An 18,685-nucleotide genomic window follows, 5' to 3' on the forward strand; every position below is an offset into this window, starting at 1 on the left:
TTTTCATCTTCTTTCCTGAGTGTACATGTTTCTGCTCAATATGATAATATAGAGAGAGTAATATAGTACCCTGTATAATTTGGTCTTTGTTGATAACCTAATATTTGTTGAGCTCCATATGGTGTTAAGTTTCTGGACTGCCCCAATGGCTTTTCCAATCCTGTTTTTGATTACCGGAGTGTTGGATCCATCTTGACTGGTAATTCCACCCAGGTAGGTGAAATGTTCCACTTGTGTCAACTCTTTATGAATAATATACCTTCTACACTGATGTGTATTTCTTTGGGCTCTTTGCTGATATACTGCACCTCTGTCTTCCTGATATGTATCTTCAGACCTAAGGAGGAGGTGCTGAGATGTACTTTGTCAACAAGAGTTTGGAGGTCTTCTTCACTTTCTGCCTTCAAAGCAATATCATCTGCATAGCATAGGTTGTTGATGACTTGTCCTTGGATATTAGCTCCAATTTTGATGTCGATTAGGGCGTACTGCATGACAAGTTCAAGTAGGATGTTAAATAGTTGTGGTGAGATTACACATCCTTGTCTTACTCTATTATCTTGAACCGATCTGTTAGGTCGCCATTTACTATAACTGCACTTTGTGATTTATGTTAAAGTGCTTTCAAAATATTGATGATTATACCGGAAAATCCAAGGAAGCTAAGTGCTTTCCTCAAAGCTTCATGCCAGATAGAGTCGAAGACCTTTTCAAAGTCCAGGTAGCATAGGAATAGTCCTCTTTTTCTTTCCATAAATCTCTCAATTATTTGTTATCTAAGGCTTATGGATGTCTTATCAATAATTCATGATGGATTTCCCTGGACACTGTTAGTCTGAATTCATGATAAAGGGTGAAAACTGTGCTTAAATACACTATATATCAGGATTGATAAAGACTAGGTGTGATGGTGGAATTTCACATGAATATAATATGTAATAGAAAAAACATTCAAACCATGGCCATTCAGGACCATTGTCTGAGTGTTAATCACAGACTCTTATACCCATTACAACTGTGCAAAGTTAAAGTTTTGTAAAGAGGGTTGAAAACAGAGTGAAATCTTAGTCCTCACATAAAAATAAATCTGGAATTTTAATAATGAAACTCAGCTGAATTTTACTTTCATATTTATATGACCTCCAACGAGATGGTACACTATTAAAGTATTGTTGATATCACTATCAGTGTTAGAAATTTCAACATTTTAAGGATCAAAAGTGGGAAATACCTTTAATGTATCACCCTGTATAATATATTATTATTATACTATACTATACTATACTTACTTTGTAATTCTATGCGACTCTGTTTCGCTTATATGAAAAAGAAAATCAGTTTGATATGGACTTCCCTACGAGAGGCCAAGTTTCAAGTTAAGAAAAGTGATTCATGCAATATAATGTTTGAGAGAATAAGTCAATGTGTAGTTTTGTTAATGTTGTCAGCTTTCTTTCTTTACTGATCGCAAAACTAGAAGCAATACTAAAATGGAGCAGGTGTCACTAAAGCTGCGTCAAAGGTTAAAACATTTTCTATGTTTTTATCATGTTCATTTGGGTGTCGTTATGAAAACCATGTTTTTTTTTTTGTTGATTTTTTGCATTCACCGCCGACCTGAAAGGCGCCAGTCATTTCTCATTAGCACTTCATGAGCGCGTGAAGTTGCCAAGAAGTTTCTCCGTCTAATGCCATTAGAACGTGTCAGCAAAGTGTTTGTACTTGTTTGCCTCCGGATGGTGTTCAGATTTCTCAAAGTGGAACTCCACTGTTTCCTCAATGTGATTGTAAATTTGCGGACAAGACCAACACCGTGATTTCCACAAGTTCCTGTATAAAGCAAAACTTGGTAGTTTTTTTTTAAATTCATAATCATCATTACTGTTAACGCATGTTTGCGTCCTGTTGCAACCATGATACATGTTTACCATGTTTTGTTTTCAAAGCCGATCTGATGGTGGCCAGGAACTTATAAAAACTTCATGAGCACGTGACTTTGATTGAGTGAAACGCTCAATCACTTTGCATGTCTTTACATGTAACCTTCTAAAGTACATAAGAAAACTTGAATACAAAAACGACCCACGTTCGAATTTGGCTGTCTTTGGAGACCTTTGATTAGTAGTTTTGCGGACAAGACCAACACCATAATTTCTATTGACATTTCGATTTACAATAATGGTCTCCTTCATCACGATAGCCCCGTTTGCCAGAAATACAGCTAAGACTCCCCTCGCATGCCGTCTGTCTGACTGAATTAGACACACACATGTTTCACTTTCCCTCTCAATCACCTACACGCACCTATCTGAATTGTAATTTCCGTGGTAGCCGGTATGACCTTGTAAACATAGCTTTTACTATGTAAAAGCGAAAAAAAAAGACATACATTTTTTCATTTATGTCAGACTTCATTCTTTCATTCATTCATTCATTCATTCATTCATTCATTAAATTTATTTAGTCACTGTACAGACATCAGCTACGGCTGTCTTTCAGTTAACCCGTGCAATCAAAACAAGTACATACCATGATGTATTCAATTCAATTCAATTCAAAGGTTTTATTTTCACTTCTTTCAACAGAATGTACAAAAAATATAGATTCGACATGCGTTTGAAGGAATGATACATAGATAGCAAAGAATAACATTTGTCAATAATCATTACAAAATTAGGCATTTTTCATACAGACATATTTATACATTCTGCGAAAAAAAAAAAGTGGAGGTATCCACTCAAAAGACTATGCTTGTACAACGTGGGCACCTCACAAAAGGAAAAAAAATGGTGAAAACTTAACTACAAGTATGCGGGATGAAAAAAGAAGTGGAAAGGGGGAAAGGGAAGAAGCAGAAATACAAGTAAAGAGACGAGACAACTAAGAACAAAAAGCCTAGATCAATCGGTACATTCAAGATCAAACCAACAGAGACTATTAGCCATATTAGAAGTGTAGAGCGTTGAAAGCGACGAGAAAGTGACATATACAATTGTATGGAATTGCTGATAGCAGAACACATTATCTGTTCTATCCTCTATAGAGAACAGATTATTCTTTATATTTCTTAATCATTCTTAATAAACTTACACATCAACAACTTACAAACAATATATCATACGCAAGGCACAATTACACAAGACAGAATATAAAATTACAAAAAAAAAAGAATTACATTTCCATTAAAACATCACTAGTTATGTGCCCGAGCTGTTCGTACGCCCGACTCATTCGAAGGAACGGTGCCAAGTTCTCATATTCTGGTAAAAGGCGCATGAAACCGCCCAAACTGATTAAAAATTGCCGAATGCCATAGCACAATGAAAGTGTTTGTTGCAATTCCATTTTGTTACATGTACCTTCGCATTTTACGTGGTGATTGACAATAGCGATATTCCCCACTGGGTTTGCGAGCCGAGTAAATTTTTGGTTTCTGTCACAGCTTTGTGTGCAATTGTCATGTCTGTACAATGATGCAGCAGTTACTGGTCTTTTGAAAGAAAAGTACTTATAAATTTGTCATACAATCTATAGTTTGTTCTGTTATATTTAGAGAAAAGAAGAGAGAGAAAAAGGGGGCCCTATAAAACAAATTATTTGCCCAAGACAACACTGACATAAAATCACACATAATATAGATCTTAAAGATATCACACGGATATTAGATATAGGGGCCTAACATATAATGTCTCCAGGAGGCAGGTCATATCGGAAGTCTCCAAAGGGAGCTCTTTCAAAAATATCCCCACAAAGGATCTTATGAGAATTTTAAACATTACAGTGATATTTTTCAGTACCAAAAAATAATAATCATCAATCAGAAAAAAAAAGTTCATGATAGAGAATAAAGTGTCAAAATCTATGCTGAAAAAAAAAATCAGAATGTTTTCTCAAACATGACTACGTTGCTGTCACCTTCATTTTCCTCCATTTCTTGATCAAAATGTGACGAGTTTTTTCTAGATATTTGTCAGATTTGCATAGTGATTTTAACAGAAAGCCAAAAGCCAAAAGCCAACTTCTATTGTTTACAGATTAAGTCAGGAGACAATGGTAGAGGGTTAAGTCAATACTGCTCTCTGATTGGTCAATTTCCCGAAGATGTCATCGTAGTGGATGTAGTACCTTTTGAAACCTAAGTGATTTTTTAATGTAATTTTTAAACACTTTCTGGTTGGAAATTCAGTTCTTTGTTAGTATAAGTGTAAAGAGGTCATGAAAATGAGTACATAAAGACAAAAAAGTAAATTTTCATTAAAAATTGATGTAGTACCTGTTGCAACTGAGCTCTTCATTTTATACTCATCTATGGTTTAGCTAGACATGAAGTTTAATTTTGTATTCTAATACTAGTGATAGCGAGGTTTAGTGTAATCTTGGGTCAAGCCCCACCATGGTGCCCCCAGTGGAAGAAGAAACTCAGCCACACAGCCACATGAGTGTGACTTTCCTGGACTGTCAATTGTTTAACCGGTTTTTTGTGTTCTTTTTTTTATATATCGGATAATTGCATGCTCTATTTTTTTTTTTTTTTTTGCGACAACTCGTAAGGCATTCAACAATGCAGAGTGTACGGTTACCTTGCTCGTGTGTACGTGTGCGGCGCACATCACTGGATACAGTACTCAGTACACGGTATTAGCTTAGCGTATTCCTGCAGTTATATACCTCATAAGTGAGATTTTTATCGCTGATTGGTGAAAAGCATATCATGTGACAAGGTGCAGCTCCGTCTATCTTGCCTCAGGGTTGTAGTCGAGTGATAGTAGGGCAAAAGTGTTATGATGTCATGGCCCCGTCTCCTCTAGCGGGCTGACGATTGGCGTGCCAAGCGATGACGTCATTCCCGTCAACCCCGCCCGTACTGAATCTAGGAGGACGTGAAATCATCTGAACACGTGTTCTTGGTCCTGGCGTTGGACATGCTGGAGAACTTGGAAATAGTTCCTTAAAATTACGTCATCACGTGGACGTCCACATCCATAACGTGAGATCGAAAAATTTCTATTTATACCCTCCTCATCCTGCTATACTTTTAGTCATTCTTTGTGTAGTTTGGATGCCTTCTGAGACGAGACTTGAATGTTAATGAATTCCATCACTGCCATGCGAGCTTCGTAGGGAAGAAGTCTGTACGGGGGAAAAATGACGAAATTGCTACCGCTATCATGCAAAAGAACCTAATGATGATTATGAAGTATTATCAAAGATGCCTATTAACGTTAGAAATGATGATGATGATGATGATGATGATATTAAAGAAAAGCGATGATTACTGTGATACTGGCCTTCGTTCATCTGGCCTTACTCTCCAGGTGCCCATCACACATCTCAAGGGATACGGAGAATGGGCATTTTCCTCTATCGGTCCTCGCCATTGGAACTTCCTCCCATATTTTCTTTGTGAAATTGACAAAGCCTCACTCAAAACTCACATTTTTCATCAGGCGTTCAATTGCTAACTGTCTTGGAGGAGTCTGGGCCTGTGAATGTTCATACATGTTCTAACATATATATGGCGCTGTACAAATGATGTGAATCATGATCATCATCATAATTATGACATCACGATGAAAATAGCAATCATAATACCTTGATGATGACAACGTCTTCAATGTAATTTCAATAATACAATAATAATTATGTTCCTTTCACATCAAATATATTCATAAAGATATAAATACAAATGAATGAAATACTGCATAGATAATTGAATTAATAAGTTAAGAAAGAAAAGAAATATTTCCACAAGCCTGAATACTGGCCTCCAAGCAATGCTTGAAGGCTAGTAACTGATCAGTGGGAATCAGTGGAAATGGTGGGAGATGATTGTTCCAATCCTTATGGGATTCATTCTAGAGTTCATTGTATATCTATTGTTGTGTGAAAATGATTTGCTTCAGAACGGTCTCATATTCAAGTAATGTGCAGATTAATGCTCCGTCACTGACCAGGGACGCTAACCTGGAAGCATTAAACTGCACATTACTTGAATATGAGACAAGCAAATCATTTTCACACAACTAGAATGAACTCTAGAATGCCTCAATCAAGCAATGCTTACTAGCCTTCCCCTTTAAGGAAAGTGAATACGTGCATCGAGTGTAGTAATTGAAGAGTTAGCAAAAACCGATTAGTCCATATTTGCCAAATGGAGATATTGCGAAAGATCAAGAAAAATAGAGAGAATAAGGAAATTTTTGCTTCTTTTGACCATAACTTCAAAAACGTACCTTTATATGTAGTGACCAATATATCATACAGAAGGTATTATTTTGTATTCTATGACAGAGACCGTACTTCAAAATCTTCAAAGATGGACTTATCGGTTTTTTTGCGAACTCTTCCATTCCCCTCTTTTTTCAATAAACAAAATAACTAACGGTCTCTTTGATTGCTCTGGCTGCAAACTCTGATTAGGTTTTTCGAAGATAACAAAGTTGCCTGCTGTTGGTGGAGAAACTGAATGAAGACTATGACATCATGCAATTGGAATCCAAGGAACTATCCAATTGTGTTGTTGCATGAATGTAAAGAGGCAAATGGCAGACAAGACGAATTAAATGTCTGTCAGCGGATTAACTGCCCTATATACACTTGTGGAAAGCTCTTGCTCCTGTGCGCAAAATGCCACACGACACTGTTCAACAAGCTGTCCCTGTTTACTGACTTTGGTATAATATGTTTTGGTTTTCAAACATGAATATGCAGCTAAGATTGCAAATGTGAAACGGTCATTGACAAGAACGGAAACAGTTTTTCTTTCGTGTGATTTTCAATCAAAATGCAGCTACTGCTTTATCGAATGTGAAAGGGTCTGTCAGTCACATGACCAATCTTTGTCCCGGCATGTAACCAACGATCTACAATGATACATACCCTCTCCCCAAGGAGACGTAACGGTAGATCCGAGGGAAGTAGACGAAGCGGGCCTGCCTCAGAACCTGATCGACGATAAAATCTGCTGCCTCAGTGACACTGCTCCAGCCTAGGAATCTGATTGATTGACAGTTTTGGTGTCAGAATAAATATGTGACCGTGCATCACAAAACGAACAAAAAGTCGCACCCCTTGATTTCACGTGAGGACTAAAAAAGGTGGATTGGGTCAAGCGAGTCAATCCTGAGTTTTTCATATTTTCTGAAACAGCTTTCCTTCTACATTATTCTTTAGTCTGAGGTCACAACATGAATGAGAAAGTGTGTCTTTTTTTTTTGATCAGCAGTTTTTCTACATCCAACTATCTAAGACAACTATGATTAATCATTCAAATTTGTTTGTACAGTTTGTGGATCTTTGTGAAGAAAATAAGAAAATGAGTATATCACTTCGCTACTCGAATCGTAAGCCATAAAACTATGTCACGAACCTTTGCTCTATAGAATGTATCAATCCCGTATCCATGGTGTGTGGGCAAACAAGGGTCTGTTTGATGCCAGACTTCTTGTACACATCCTTCAGCTCACGCTCCAGCGATTCGTCGAATCCGAAGACGGCAAACTTGGACGCGCAGTAATCCGTCTCTCGATGCATCCCACCTTCACCACCTGTGGAACAGGTGGTGACGATGTGACCGCTGTCCGCCTCCAACATGGCTGGCAGAAAAGCTCGCACCATCTAAGGAAGATATATATATATATATATATATATATATATATATGGAAGATAAGAAGATCTTCTAAGGAGGATATATATATATATATATATATATCCTGTATTATATATATGTGCCAAGTGAATGAATCAAAGGTGCACCTATTTCACAACAGAAACCTATTCAAATTTTATTTCATTTCTCGAAAAGACCATAGACATTTTACTTTCCTTGGGAACAGAGAATGAGGTTCCATAAGCAAGACAAAGTAACTGAAAAGAGTATAAAATAATATTGTGGAACCTTGTTATAATTATACGTTGCAATGAGAGCTGAAGTGGTAAGGATGAAATATCAATACGCAAACTTCGAATAACAAAACAATTAGCATTGTATGCAGAGGGTTAAACCAGGGATGAGGATCTCTTTCCCTATCAGTGGTTTTAAAATGATAGATGAAACATTCGGTGGTATTTTATTTGGTTTGTTCTGATTTGACTTTGTAAACTTGTTTGTGGAAATAATAAATGAAGCAAACGGTTGATTGGGAGGGGTTTTTCTCACGTACAAGTACTACTCATGACCCTCAGCCCTAAATGATAGCCAATGTTATTAAACTATAATCAACAGGATTACACATTCCTCATATTGTTATCCCCTTTGTCCCCCCTTTTTTTATACAACAGAAGAGAACTCGTTAATGCAAAACTTACAGTCTTTGTAAAAAGTGACTTTAACTGCAGCAGTTCACTAAATTGAAACCTTTGAAAAGAGAAGTTAAGGGGCACGATTGATTCTCGAGTCCGTTACTCACCATGTGATACATGGAAATAAACCATATTGGGGCTCACATCATTCGAACCCTTACTGGTAAAGCAAAGCTATTTTTCACTTTCATGACCATCATTTTGCCAGTACATCGTTTTTATTCCTATCTGATTCTTATCATACCACCCCCAGGCCTTTATTTTGCCATAGTTTCAAACTTTATTTCTCCTGCATGTCTTTCTAAGTGTCTCCATTAGATATCTTTATCTTTTTTTATCTGTTTGTCTTTTGAGTTACCAAATTGTTATGATTGTTATGATACGGGTGGGGGGTCAAGTTTATATTTCTGGTGCCACTTCCGGGTTTCATCTAATACAAGCAAATTAAAAAAAAAAGTCTTACCCAATGTGAGTTTACTGATCAGCTCGAGCCACCTCTGGCACAACACACACACACACACACACACACATACACACACACACACACACACACAAAAGGTGGGGAGGGGTATAAGTTGAATTAGTTAGACCCTATGCATTCCTATTTCTGTGTGTTATAAAAAAAAAAATCAGTGGGGGTCCCGGCGCCGGCACCTTCCCCCCCCCCCCCCCCCTTCTCCGGTTCCGCCGGCTAGCTGTCTTTACTGTTTTGTCAGTCTCTACTCCTTTTACTCAGTATTTGTGTTTAGCAATTGCTTGTGTACCTGTTTGTGTCATTTTTGTATCATTCACATACGTCTATCTACCTTTTAAGAGATGTCTCTTTTGCTGAAGACATGCAAATCACACAGATATTCAGATATACGGTGTAAAATGGACTTTCTATGTGTGCGATAGTATACAAATGATGCACAGGATAGAGTGCGTTAGTGAAGGTGCGGCGCACTCTCGAGTATTGACAATGGTGCAACATGCACTCGGCGCACCTAACGCCACGAAATAATCCTGTGCTTCATTTGTTTTATGAAATGGGTTGAAAACTAAGAGCATTTTTCACGTACCTTTGTGGGTCAATACCAGTCAGCTACATGTAGCATTCGCTCAAGAGTCAAGATGTCCGAAGATGTTCGTCCCAAACATTTACGCACGTCGCACTCGGAAATCCCGCACATATAAGTACTGTACGTATAAGAGTATACGTACGCGCACGCCACATGTTATGCTCAAGAAAGGCCGGCCGGCAGCCCGAACTAGAAGTTGTTTACAGGATTGACAGCGCGTATAGTAGCGGGCGACGCACTTGTAACAACTGATTGAGTGCTCACTGCTAGTGTAAACATTGTGACGTCAGGCCGTGTATGTTAGTGAGAAATTAATGCACGCACACGTGACTCAATTCAGCGCTTCCAATTGGCTACATTCTTGAACCCATTTTATAATCCCAACTAACACCACATCATGGAAAAGACCTACTTCACTTCTCACATAGAACAAGGTGAAAATCTCGTCAGGTGAGCTAGTTCACACAACTTCAGGGTGAAACAGATGGACAAAGCGTACTTGTTCTTTCTCTCGTTGTGAATATTATCTTTGTACTGTACCACCTTTTTGTCGCTTAGTGGTATTTTATCTCGTTGAAATAAAACAACAACAACAACGACAATAATCCTTTTAGTTGTTCTTATAACCCCATGCAGGTGACACGAAAAAGCTAGTGGATATTATAAAACCTAAAGAAAAAACATTAGAACAAAAAGGGATAGTCCTAAATTCTCACCCAAAATTGAGAAATTGCATTGACGTTCATTGTTCTCTCGATCTCCTTCTCCGTCAGTTCCAGGATAGTCTCACCCACCAAGACCCCGGCGTTGTTGATGAGCATGTACACTTGTCCAACTTCATTCTGCACCCTGCAGAAAGATAAGTGGAGTGTTACTCAAAGTGTTACTATGCACATCTCCACTTCTGTTCCCTTCTAAACCTGTCTCTCGTGCATGTTGTATACTATCATATTTTTATTTTTTCTTGCATAATAACGTCGCACCTTGTAAAAGTATTTTGTTAACATTTAGATTTCAAAGTTGATTTCAAAGTAAGTTAGATAAGTCTGATCAGGTATGACAATGATTATAAATCTAGAGGAGCACTCGGAGAAAGAAGACCTGACTGAAATATTATTGTTATTTCAGAGGCACTCAACACGGTTCCATGACAATTGCTCCCGCGACAGTTGTTCCAATGAAATATGTGTACGCCAAGCAACTATACTTTCTACAAAGAAGCCTAACCCTATTCGTAATCCTCACATCAAACTTAACCTAAAACCTTATCACAACCCTATCACGAACCCTAAGTCCTTGGCGCAAAATAAGACCGCAGCAATTGTTGTGTCACTCCTCAGCACAAACAAAGAGGTATAGGAGCATATAGATACATTTCGGAGGCAAGTTTAGTGAAAATTCAATCTTCCATTGTTGAGTTATAGGGAGATCATAAGCTTATTATTCCATATCGTTTATGACCCTATAACCTTTGACATTTAATCTCACTTTTTTCGTGTCCTTTACAAGGACAAGATCTCAAGACCTATGACTTTTGTCTTTTGACTTATGACCCCAAATTTAACGGTTTCTTTTTTACTTCCTTATAAAGACACGCTGCAAGTTTGATTAAAATCCGAATATCTGTTCTGGAGTTATTTTTTTAGATTAAACCTATTTTGTGTCCTTTTTGACCCATGGCCTTTGCCCTTTGACCTCATGACCTCCAAATTGAATCTTAATTTTGCATTTCATAATAAGAGTATCATGCATGTTTTGTGGAAATCTGTTGATCATCCGGGCATTTGGAAAAACAAGCTTATAATATATCTTTTATGACCTTTGACCTTATAACCCCCTAACATTTTTCTTACTACATTTTTAACACACCCTGAGGCTTGATGAAAATCAGACAACCAATTCTTGAGTTACTGGAAAATTAAGCTCGTTTTATGTACTTAATGACCACATGACCTTTGTCCTTTGACCCCCCCCCCCCCCTACACACACACACATTAAAAAGTATCTTTTGGACTTTCTTATAAACACACCGTGCACATTAAGTGAAAATCTGATCATCTATGGAGTTCCTGGAAGTTTGAGCTTGTTTTTAGTCTTTTTGACCCTCTGATCTTTTCCTTTTGACATCATGACCTCAGAAGCTAATAGCAGTTTCTTTCTTACGTCACTATGAACACACGCTGCAAATTATGTGAACCTCTATTAATCGCTTCTTGCGTTATCTCGTATGCCGAGAGACAGAGGTATGAATATCACATCACATTTATGACAGAAGGTATTGCTAACGCTTATCGGTCTATCCATTTATGGGAATAAAGTGTTTCGGATTGGTTATGATAATTTATAGCGCCACCAACTATATAGGCCCATGTACAATGCTTCGCCAGCGGGCTCTCTTTCTATCCCATATCCACTCGCAATGGCCTGAAAAGCGTTTGTCATATTATTTGATTGACGACAGTGGCTGGAATTATACACCTAGGTGTTTTATAAAACAAATAATGACGTTATGGTCTTTATTGATGCAATGAAACAAGGTTGTTCAGCCTCCATAGCGACTGAATATTATACTGTGGCTCTCGCCATGCCGTATTGTTTACTCCGTTTTGTTCATATACCTCTTCTTCATTAGCATCACCCTCTACGTCATTACCGCAACAGCCTCGAACACATGTCCGAGAACAATAGATGTAGCCCATCTCTCTGGCGGGAACGTCAATGATTGACTGAAGTGCTAAGGGTGGGATTTCACGGAGCACGCGAACGATTTGCGAAGGACGCGAATGGCAAAATCCAGCATTCGCATTTTGGTCTGCAAAAGATCGCCAAACGAACGTGAGGGTTCGGAAGCGTCGTCAATTATTCGCGAATGTCGTTTTTACTTCGGCGAGAATTTCAAAAAAGTTTGAAATTTTCTGCGAACCTTTTCCGCACACTTGGTCGTGATTTGCTCGTGAATTGTTCTCGAAAGTGTCTTTAAAGCCTCGTCATATGCGCAAGACCTTCGCAAGACACGCGCGATGTTCGCAAAATGTTCGTGAAACCCCAAACAGACTCCGAAACTTTGGAGAATGTCTCGCGTATGTTACGCGAAATCTGCGAAGTTTTTCCGATCATTTTACGACGTAATCGCAAACTGTTCGCGTACCTTTTGAGACATTCTCGCGAACGTTTAGCGCACGTTTGGGGGATGTATGACCTTGATTGGCCTATATGTACGTTTTCTACAAATAAAAATCGTAGCATACACCTAAACATCAAACAATTATTAACAACTATAGTAACAAAATAAATTAAAGACTAGCAAAGAGAAAGAAGTGTTTGATATACAAAATAAATCACAGAATACAATTAACATTAATCTAAAGTATGTAAATTGTCATTTGAAGTATAGAGATTATGTGTTGGAGGAACTGCAAAAAAATCATACGCTTTACTAGTGGAGGAGATACGTCCTAGGGAAAAAAAGAATGTAGGCAAGCACACAATAGAAAAATGAGAGAAAAAGAAAGGAGAAATAGAGGAAAGAAAAAAAAATCAACTCAAGACAGCTTCCACCTCTCCTTGGGTACATTTTCTCCCATGATTATTGAAAATTTTTCGTTGTTCGCATTTCCGTCGCGTGTTTTTCGTGTACGTAACATGCTGTACTTTAGCAATGATACACACGACATTCGCACATACGTCGTGGAAACTTCTCACAAATTGCGCAAGAATAGTTTTCGGCTTCATTGTCGGAAAACATTCGGAGAAAAACTTTTCCGAATGCTGGATTTTGTCATTCACGCGAACGATTTGCGAAGGGCGCGAATGACAAAATCCAACATTCGGAAAAGTTTTTCTCCGAATGTGTTCCGACAATAACGCCGAAAACTATTCTTGCGCAGTTTGTGCGAAGTTTCCACGACGTATGTGCGATTGTCGTGTGCATCATTGCTAAAGTACAGCATGTTACGTACACGAAGAACACGCGACGGAAATGCGAACAACGAAAAATTTTCATTAATCATGGGAGAAAATGTACCCAAGGAGAGGTGGAAGCTGTCTTGAGTTGATTTTTTTTTTCTTTCCTCTATTTCTCCTTTCTTTTCCTCTCATTTGTCTATGGTGTGCCTACATTTTTTCCCTAGGACCTATCTCCGCTAGTAAAGCATTTGATTTTTTTTTTCGCAGTTCCTCCAACACATAATCCTAGTTCAAACGAAATTTTACATACTTGAGATTGATTTTAAGTGTATTCTGCGATTTTTTTTTGTATATTATATCAAACATTTCTTTCTCTTTGCTAGTTTTTAATTTCTTTTGTTACTATAGTTAATAATTGTTTGATGTTTAGATGTATGCTACGATTTTATAAGTAGAAAACGTATAGGTCACACATCCCCAAACGTGCGGTAAACGTTCGCGAGAATGTCTCAAAAGGTACGCGAACAGTTTGCGATTACGTCGTAAAATGATCGGAAAAACTTCGCAGATTTCGCGTAACATACGCGAGACATTCTCCGAAGTTTCGGAGTCTGTTTGGGGTTTCACGAACATTTTGCGAACATCGCGCGTGTCTTGCGAAGGTCTTGCGCATATGACGAAGCTTTAAAGACACTTTCGAGAACAATTCACGAGCAAATCCCGACTAAGTGTGCGGAAAAGGTTCGCAAAAAATTTCAAACTTTTTTGAAATTCTCGCCGAAGTAAAAACGACATTCGCGAACAGTTGACGACGCTTCCGAATCCTCACGTTTGTTTGGCGATCTTTTGCAGACTAAAATGCGAATGCTGGATTTTGCCATTCGCGTCATTCGCAAATCGTTCGCGTGCTCCGTGAAATCCCACCCTTACGCGTAGATCAATTATTATATCGCTTCCTACGCTCCAGCGAAGGGGAACAATGGCGTAACTCCGAGTACAATTTTCCTAACGCTACTAAACGGTTCACTGCAGCGCTCGAAACTTGTTACTTTGCCAGACGGCGAGGGCCAGAAGGGGTTGTGGTCGAAATTTCGCAAGTCCTCTTTGTTTTATCCCGCTTCGTGTTACAAAAGATTAAAGGGCCTTCCAGACGATGTTCATAATTTTTCATCATGTAGGAAATATTAATAGGCAGATCCATATTATACAGATTTGTGGAATTTAGTGTAGTCCTTGAGCAAAAAAAAAACAAAAAAAAAACCCGAGTTACATTATTTCAGAAATGAAGCAATGTAATTTAATTACAATACCGCTTGCTTCACAAGTTTACCTGTGTAGAATCTATGCATGTCTTCTTTTGTCCTGCTTCCTTGAGCTCTAACTCATGCATTCTTATATAGAGGCTGCCATGTTAGTATCCTTGTTCATTGCAGTTTGTTATAGATTTTGAAAACATTATTTTTATTCCTCTTCCCAATTACTGTGAATTCTAAAACTCTGTACTCAGTATAGTCAATCAATAGTGGTTCAAATGTAAAAGTCTGAAAATCATATGGATGTCTCCTTTAATCGTATTCCTTCAACGCCTGCGACGAAGACGAAAATCTTCCGTACTATTAACCTTACATACATTTCTCGGAAGACGAGATGCTCAGTTTACCCCACCTCATTTTACTGAACACAACTCTTTTCTCTATTTGTGAAATCTGTCCCGACAGCGTCATACACTTGCCACACCATTTACCATTTTGTATAAGGTATTTGAATTAAATTGCTTTGTAAACACCATTGAGAATTGATTGACATAACGACACTATAATCCACCTGCATTTCAAATTCAATTTCAATTTCAATTTCAATTTTATTTCTATTTCCATTAAATAAACACGGAAAGCATGCCCTTGGATCCAATGAATTGCTAAAGCACGTTAGAACTGTACCGCATTCAACAACATGTTTCACAATTTTCTTGGTTATCTACCATTTGTTGGTTTGTTCTTTCTTTATATCTTTTCCAAAGGTCATTACAGACATTTAATAAAGTGGGCCTACATTGTATGCAATATCTGCAAGGATGTCAGCAAAATCATTTTTTTTTTGATTGAATTAAAATAATTGTTTCATTCTTGCATGAAATAGTTGTCAAAGTAAAAAAACAACAGATGCAATGGTGTGTTTCATAAATTTCATTATTTAGTGATTTTGAGTAATTACGCAGTACCCACTGCTTGTGATAAGCATTAGAACCAACACTTGCTGTGACGCGGAAGCTCGGGGGTTTAGTGGTCCGGAGATCTGGAGGTCGTACGTTCGAATCCTCCTCGAGTACGTACCCCCATGATTTCTTTTATCATGGCTACTACTAAAACACTGATCAATTCAGTGCTTATCTAGGTCGATGTAGGGCAACTTGTCAGTCACTTGCAATAAAAACTTTTCGACTGAAGAATTTCATGAATTTGAATTTGAATTTCATATTGTCTATAGGCGTTTTCACATCAGCCCGATAAAAATCCAAGCTCGAGATATTTTTTAATTTCCCACGTCAGAAAATAGCGCGCTATTTCGAAACATCGGGCTGATGTGAAAACGCCTTATGTTAAGTGCACTAGTATGAAATGCATCAACAATAGAAGGACATTGAAGAATTCACCTGAGAGCCGTTGATTTAACCCCCTCCTTGTCGGAGACATCAACTTGGTAGAGGTGAACTTCCTTGTCGGGGTGGGCCTGTTTGATCAGATCTGCAGTGGCTTGATTACCTTAACCCGTCAGAAAGTTGGAAAGGGATAACAGAGCACAAGAGCAGCATTATGTAATGACATGAAGAAACAAAGAGATCAAAAGTATATAGGCTTACAGATGAATAGGGAAAGGAAAGAACAGGGGACTTATCATTACTTGACGATTAATAACGATTTTGCAGTATATGATTCTAAAAGTAGATAATTATAATATCTAAATTAATACAATAATGGTGTAAATTATACTGTCAGTGAACAGAGCATTGAACCAAATAACTCTTCCCCCTCCCCTAAACGTACCTTCTTGAGAATCAAGGTAATTTGACATGAGAAAAAAAATGATCAACACCTTGTATCTAAGAGTAATGAATTCCTAAAGTATTTCATTAGGCAGAATTAAACCACGAGGTTGAACAACGTTTGAGCCGTGTTTGGTAGATATACCACACTTGTTCATTTGAGTCACAGAAACATAGAAAAGTCCTTTATCATTGGCCAACCTGAATCCGAGATGTCCCACAGCACCAGGCGGGCTCCTGCAGCGGCAAACCGTAGAGCCAGCTCCCTGCCCAGTCCACTACCGGCTCCAGTGATCAGTACCACCTTCCCCTCGACAGAAACTTTTGGTGGCTGAACGAAGAGGCGATATATCGCTTTCAAATTCGCCCACATTATCTTCGCCAGCAATATGAGGGCATCCAGTATGTGGTGAAACATTTCGAATATATGCTGGTATGAATAGTGAATGTTGAAATCTGGCACGACAGTTTCGAGCCACGTTGATCAATGAGTCCGCATCCGGAAACAAGGCGGGAAAAGACTCGCTGCTCACCGTGAGGTTTTGTCTGGTTTGTGTCTGCATTCACTAATAGGTACATGTACAACGTACCAGCGTAATGTACACATGTATAGAAAGAATATGTATTCATACCGTAAATGTGTGATTCCCTTGAACATCGCACGTTACTAGTGCATTTTGCAAGTATTGTAAGAACCCTGAATAATACTTTAAAAACCACTCCCTTCCATGGAGCGGACAATTCGTGAGCCAAAGTGTGCAGCGGAGCGAGACGCAATTGTGCGGATGCAACTGCTCGCAAGTGGGTTCATAATAGCTGAAACCCCAATGACTGAGATACATGCTCGAAATGTCGTCGTTTATGGTAAAGCTGGATTATTATGTGTAATTGTACTCGTTCATTATACTATATAGTCCATGGGCCAGGCCAGATATTGGTACCATCTGAGATGGCAATACCTTTTTGGTGTCATTTTGTTTGTCCGACAAACAAAATGACACCAACCAATTTTTCGGCTCTTGGCCCATGGACTAATAGGCTTAAGGTTCGTTATTAACCCTCTGTGTGCCACATTAATTTATGGACATATGTGTGTGAAATGAGTGCACATTAGACTCTTTGGTACAGAAAGGGTTTAAGGTGCAAGCCTCCCATTTGTATTTGGGGACTACGGGCCACCGGGCCACATGTAATGGCTTCTTCCTCTACTTCTTCTTCTTTTTCTATTTCTTCTTTTTTTCTTTTCTTCTTCTTTTCTTCTTCTTCTAGTTAAGTCTGCCATCTTCAATTAACTGAACGTTCAGACTGTGTGCGTTTACTGCAATTTATGCCCATTGGTGTGTTATTTACATTACGATACAGTTTATCTACAAAATGATATTTACAAGCACACTCCCGCACATAGATAGCAAATACCAAGAACAAAGACTAACAACTGTTATCAACCGTCATTCGGTTACAAGCTCTTACAGATGACGCTGCAACAAATCCCGAGGACCGGGAATTCCAACTCCTTACTTTTCTCGGAAAGAACGAATGATGATGAGACGCTGGTGGTTCTCGCCGACTTGGTAACGTATTTGACAGGGATGCCAAGTGCAAAAGAATTTTATGAGTGAGATTTTCATGACTCAGCATCTCGGCGCACGAGTGAGGGTGGGAGGGGTTTTTACCCCTCTCTCGGTATCGCGGAAGGGAGCTTTTTCAATTTTTAGCTCTTAATGGTGCAGTTTCATACTTATGTGACTGTTTTTACTTATTTTGAAAGACAAAAGAGAAATATACCTTCAATTGCGAATATCACTTTGATCCTTTAGGCTATGCTCATTATTGTAGGCCCAAGTTGCATACTTCCCTCTATGCGTGAGAAAAATGGGTGCCATGCGTGAGATCGTGAGATGGTCCCTAAATGCTTGAGTCTCACTCAGAATGCGTGAGACTTGGTAGCTCTGATTTGATATTATTGTTTCGTGTCGAGAGATGAATAAAATTATTGTGTATGTCGAATAACATGGTCGCGTTGATTACTAGCCTGTCATTCTGTTGTAGAGTGGTCCAATCAAGTTCTTGCAGCATTTTGGTGGCACTGGATGTTTTATGGTAGCGATTCATAGAATGAAACTCGCAGCTCCTCGGTGGACCATTTCCACTTTAGGGATGAGGTTATAGTTTGTTGATAGTATTGTTGATGTATTGGGTCCACTTCTTGGTAGTTATACCAAGTAGGCCTACTTCATGGATTTTCCTCGAGGGGGCGTTGCTCAGCCAGTACCTTGCATTTGTCTGTGTTGGAAAACATCTGCTGAGCTCTTGTTCATTATTTTGCGTTGGTGTTGATTGTCGATTTTCATGTAGGAAATTGCATTATCGGCAA

General features: G+C 38.6%; 1 protein-coding gene across 1 annotated transcript; it reads right to left on the reverse strand.

Moving 5' to 3' along the window:
- Nucleotides 1–5,039: 5,039 nt before the first annotated feature.
- LOC139734963 (short-chain dehydrogenase/reductase family 16C member 6-like) lies at nucleotides 5,040–16,729 on the reverse strand. Its single transcript, XM_071645740.1, has 6 exons — nucleotides 16,513–16,729; nucleotides 15,922–16,030; nucleotides 10,079–10,211; nucleotides 7,370–7,617; nucleotides 6,880–6,996; nucleotides 5,040–5,130 (listed from the first exon to the last, which is right to left on the reverse strand). The coding sequence occupies exons 1-6, from the start codon at nucleotides 16,727–16,729 to the stop codon at nucleotides 5,040–5,042; spliced, it is 915 nt and encodes a 304-aa protein (XP_071501841.1).
- Nucleotides 16,730–18,685: the final 1,956 nt, after the last annotated feature.

Source organism: Diadema antillarum, unplaced genomic scaffold (genome assembly GCF_040938485.1).
Source record: "Diadema antillarum isolate AM-2024a unplaced genomic scaffold, OU_Dant_1.0 seq00000560_RagTag, whole genome shotgun sequence".
In the NCBI taxonomy this organism is placed as follows: domain Eukaryota; kingdom Metazoa; phylum Echinodermata; class Echinoidea; order Diadematoida; family Diadematidae; genus Diadema; species Diadema antillarum.

Bases quoted from the DNA above. Each gene is read 5' to 3' on its own strand.
- LOC139734963 (XM_071645740.1), bottom strand. From the start codon at position 16,729: ATGTTTCACCACATACTGGATGCCCTCATATTGCTGGCGAAGATAATG. The intron at 7,618-10,078 runs GTGAGAATTTAG...TATCTTCCTTAG, and splicing joins ATGCAATTTCTCAATTTTGG to ATGGTGCGAGCTTTTCTGCC. The intron at 5,131-6,879 runs GTATGTATCATT...TCCCCCGTACAG, and splicing joins TACGTCTCCTTGGGGAGAGG to ACTTCTTCCCTACGAAGCTC.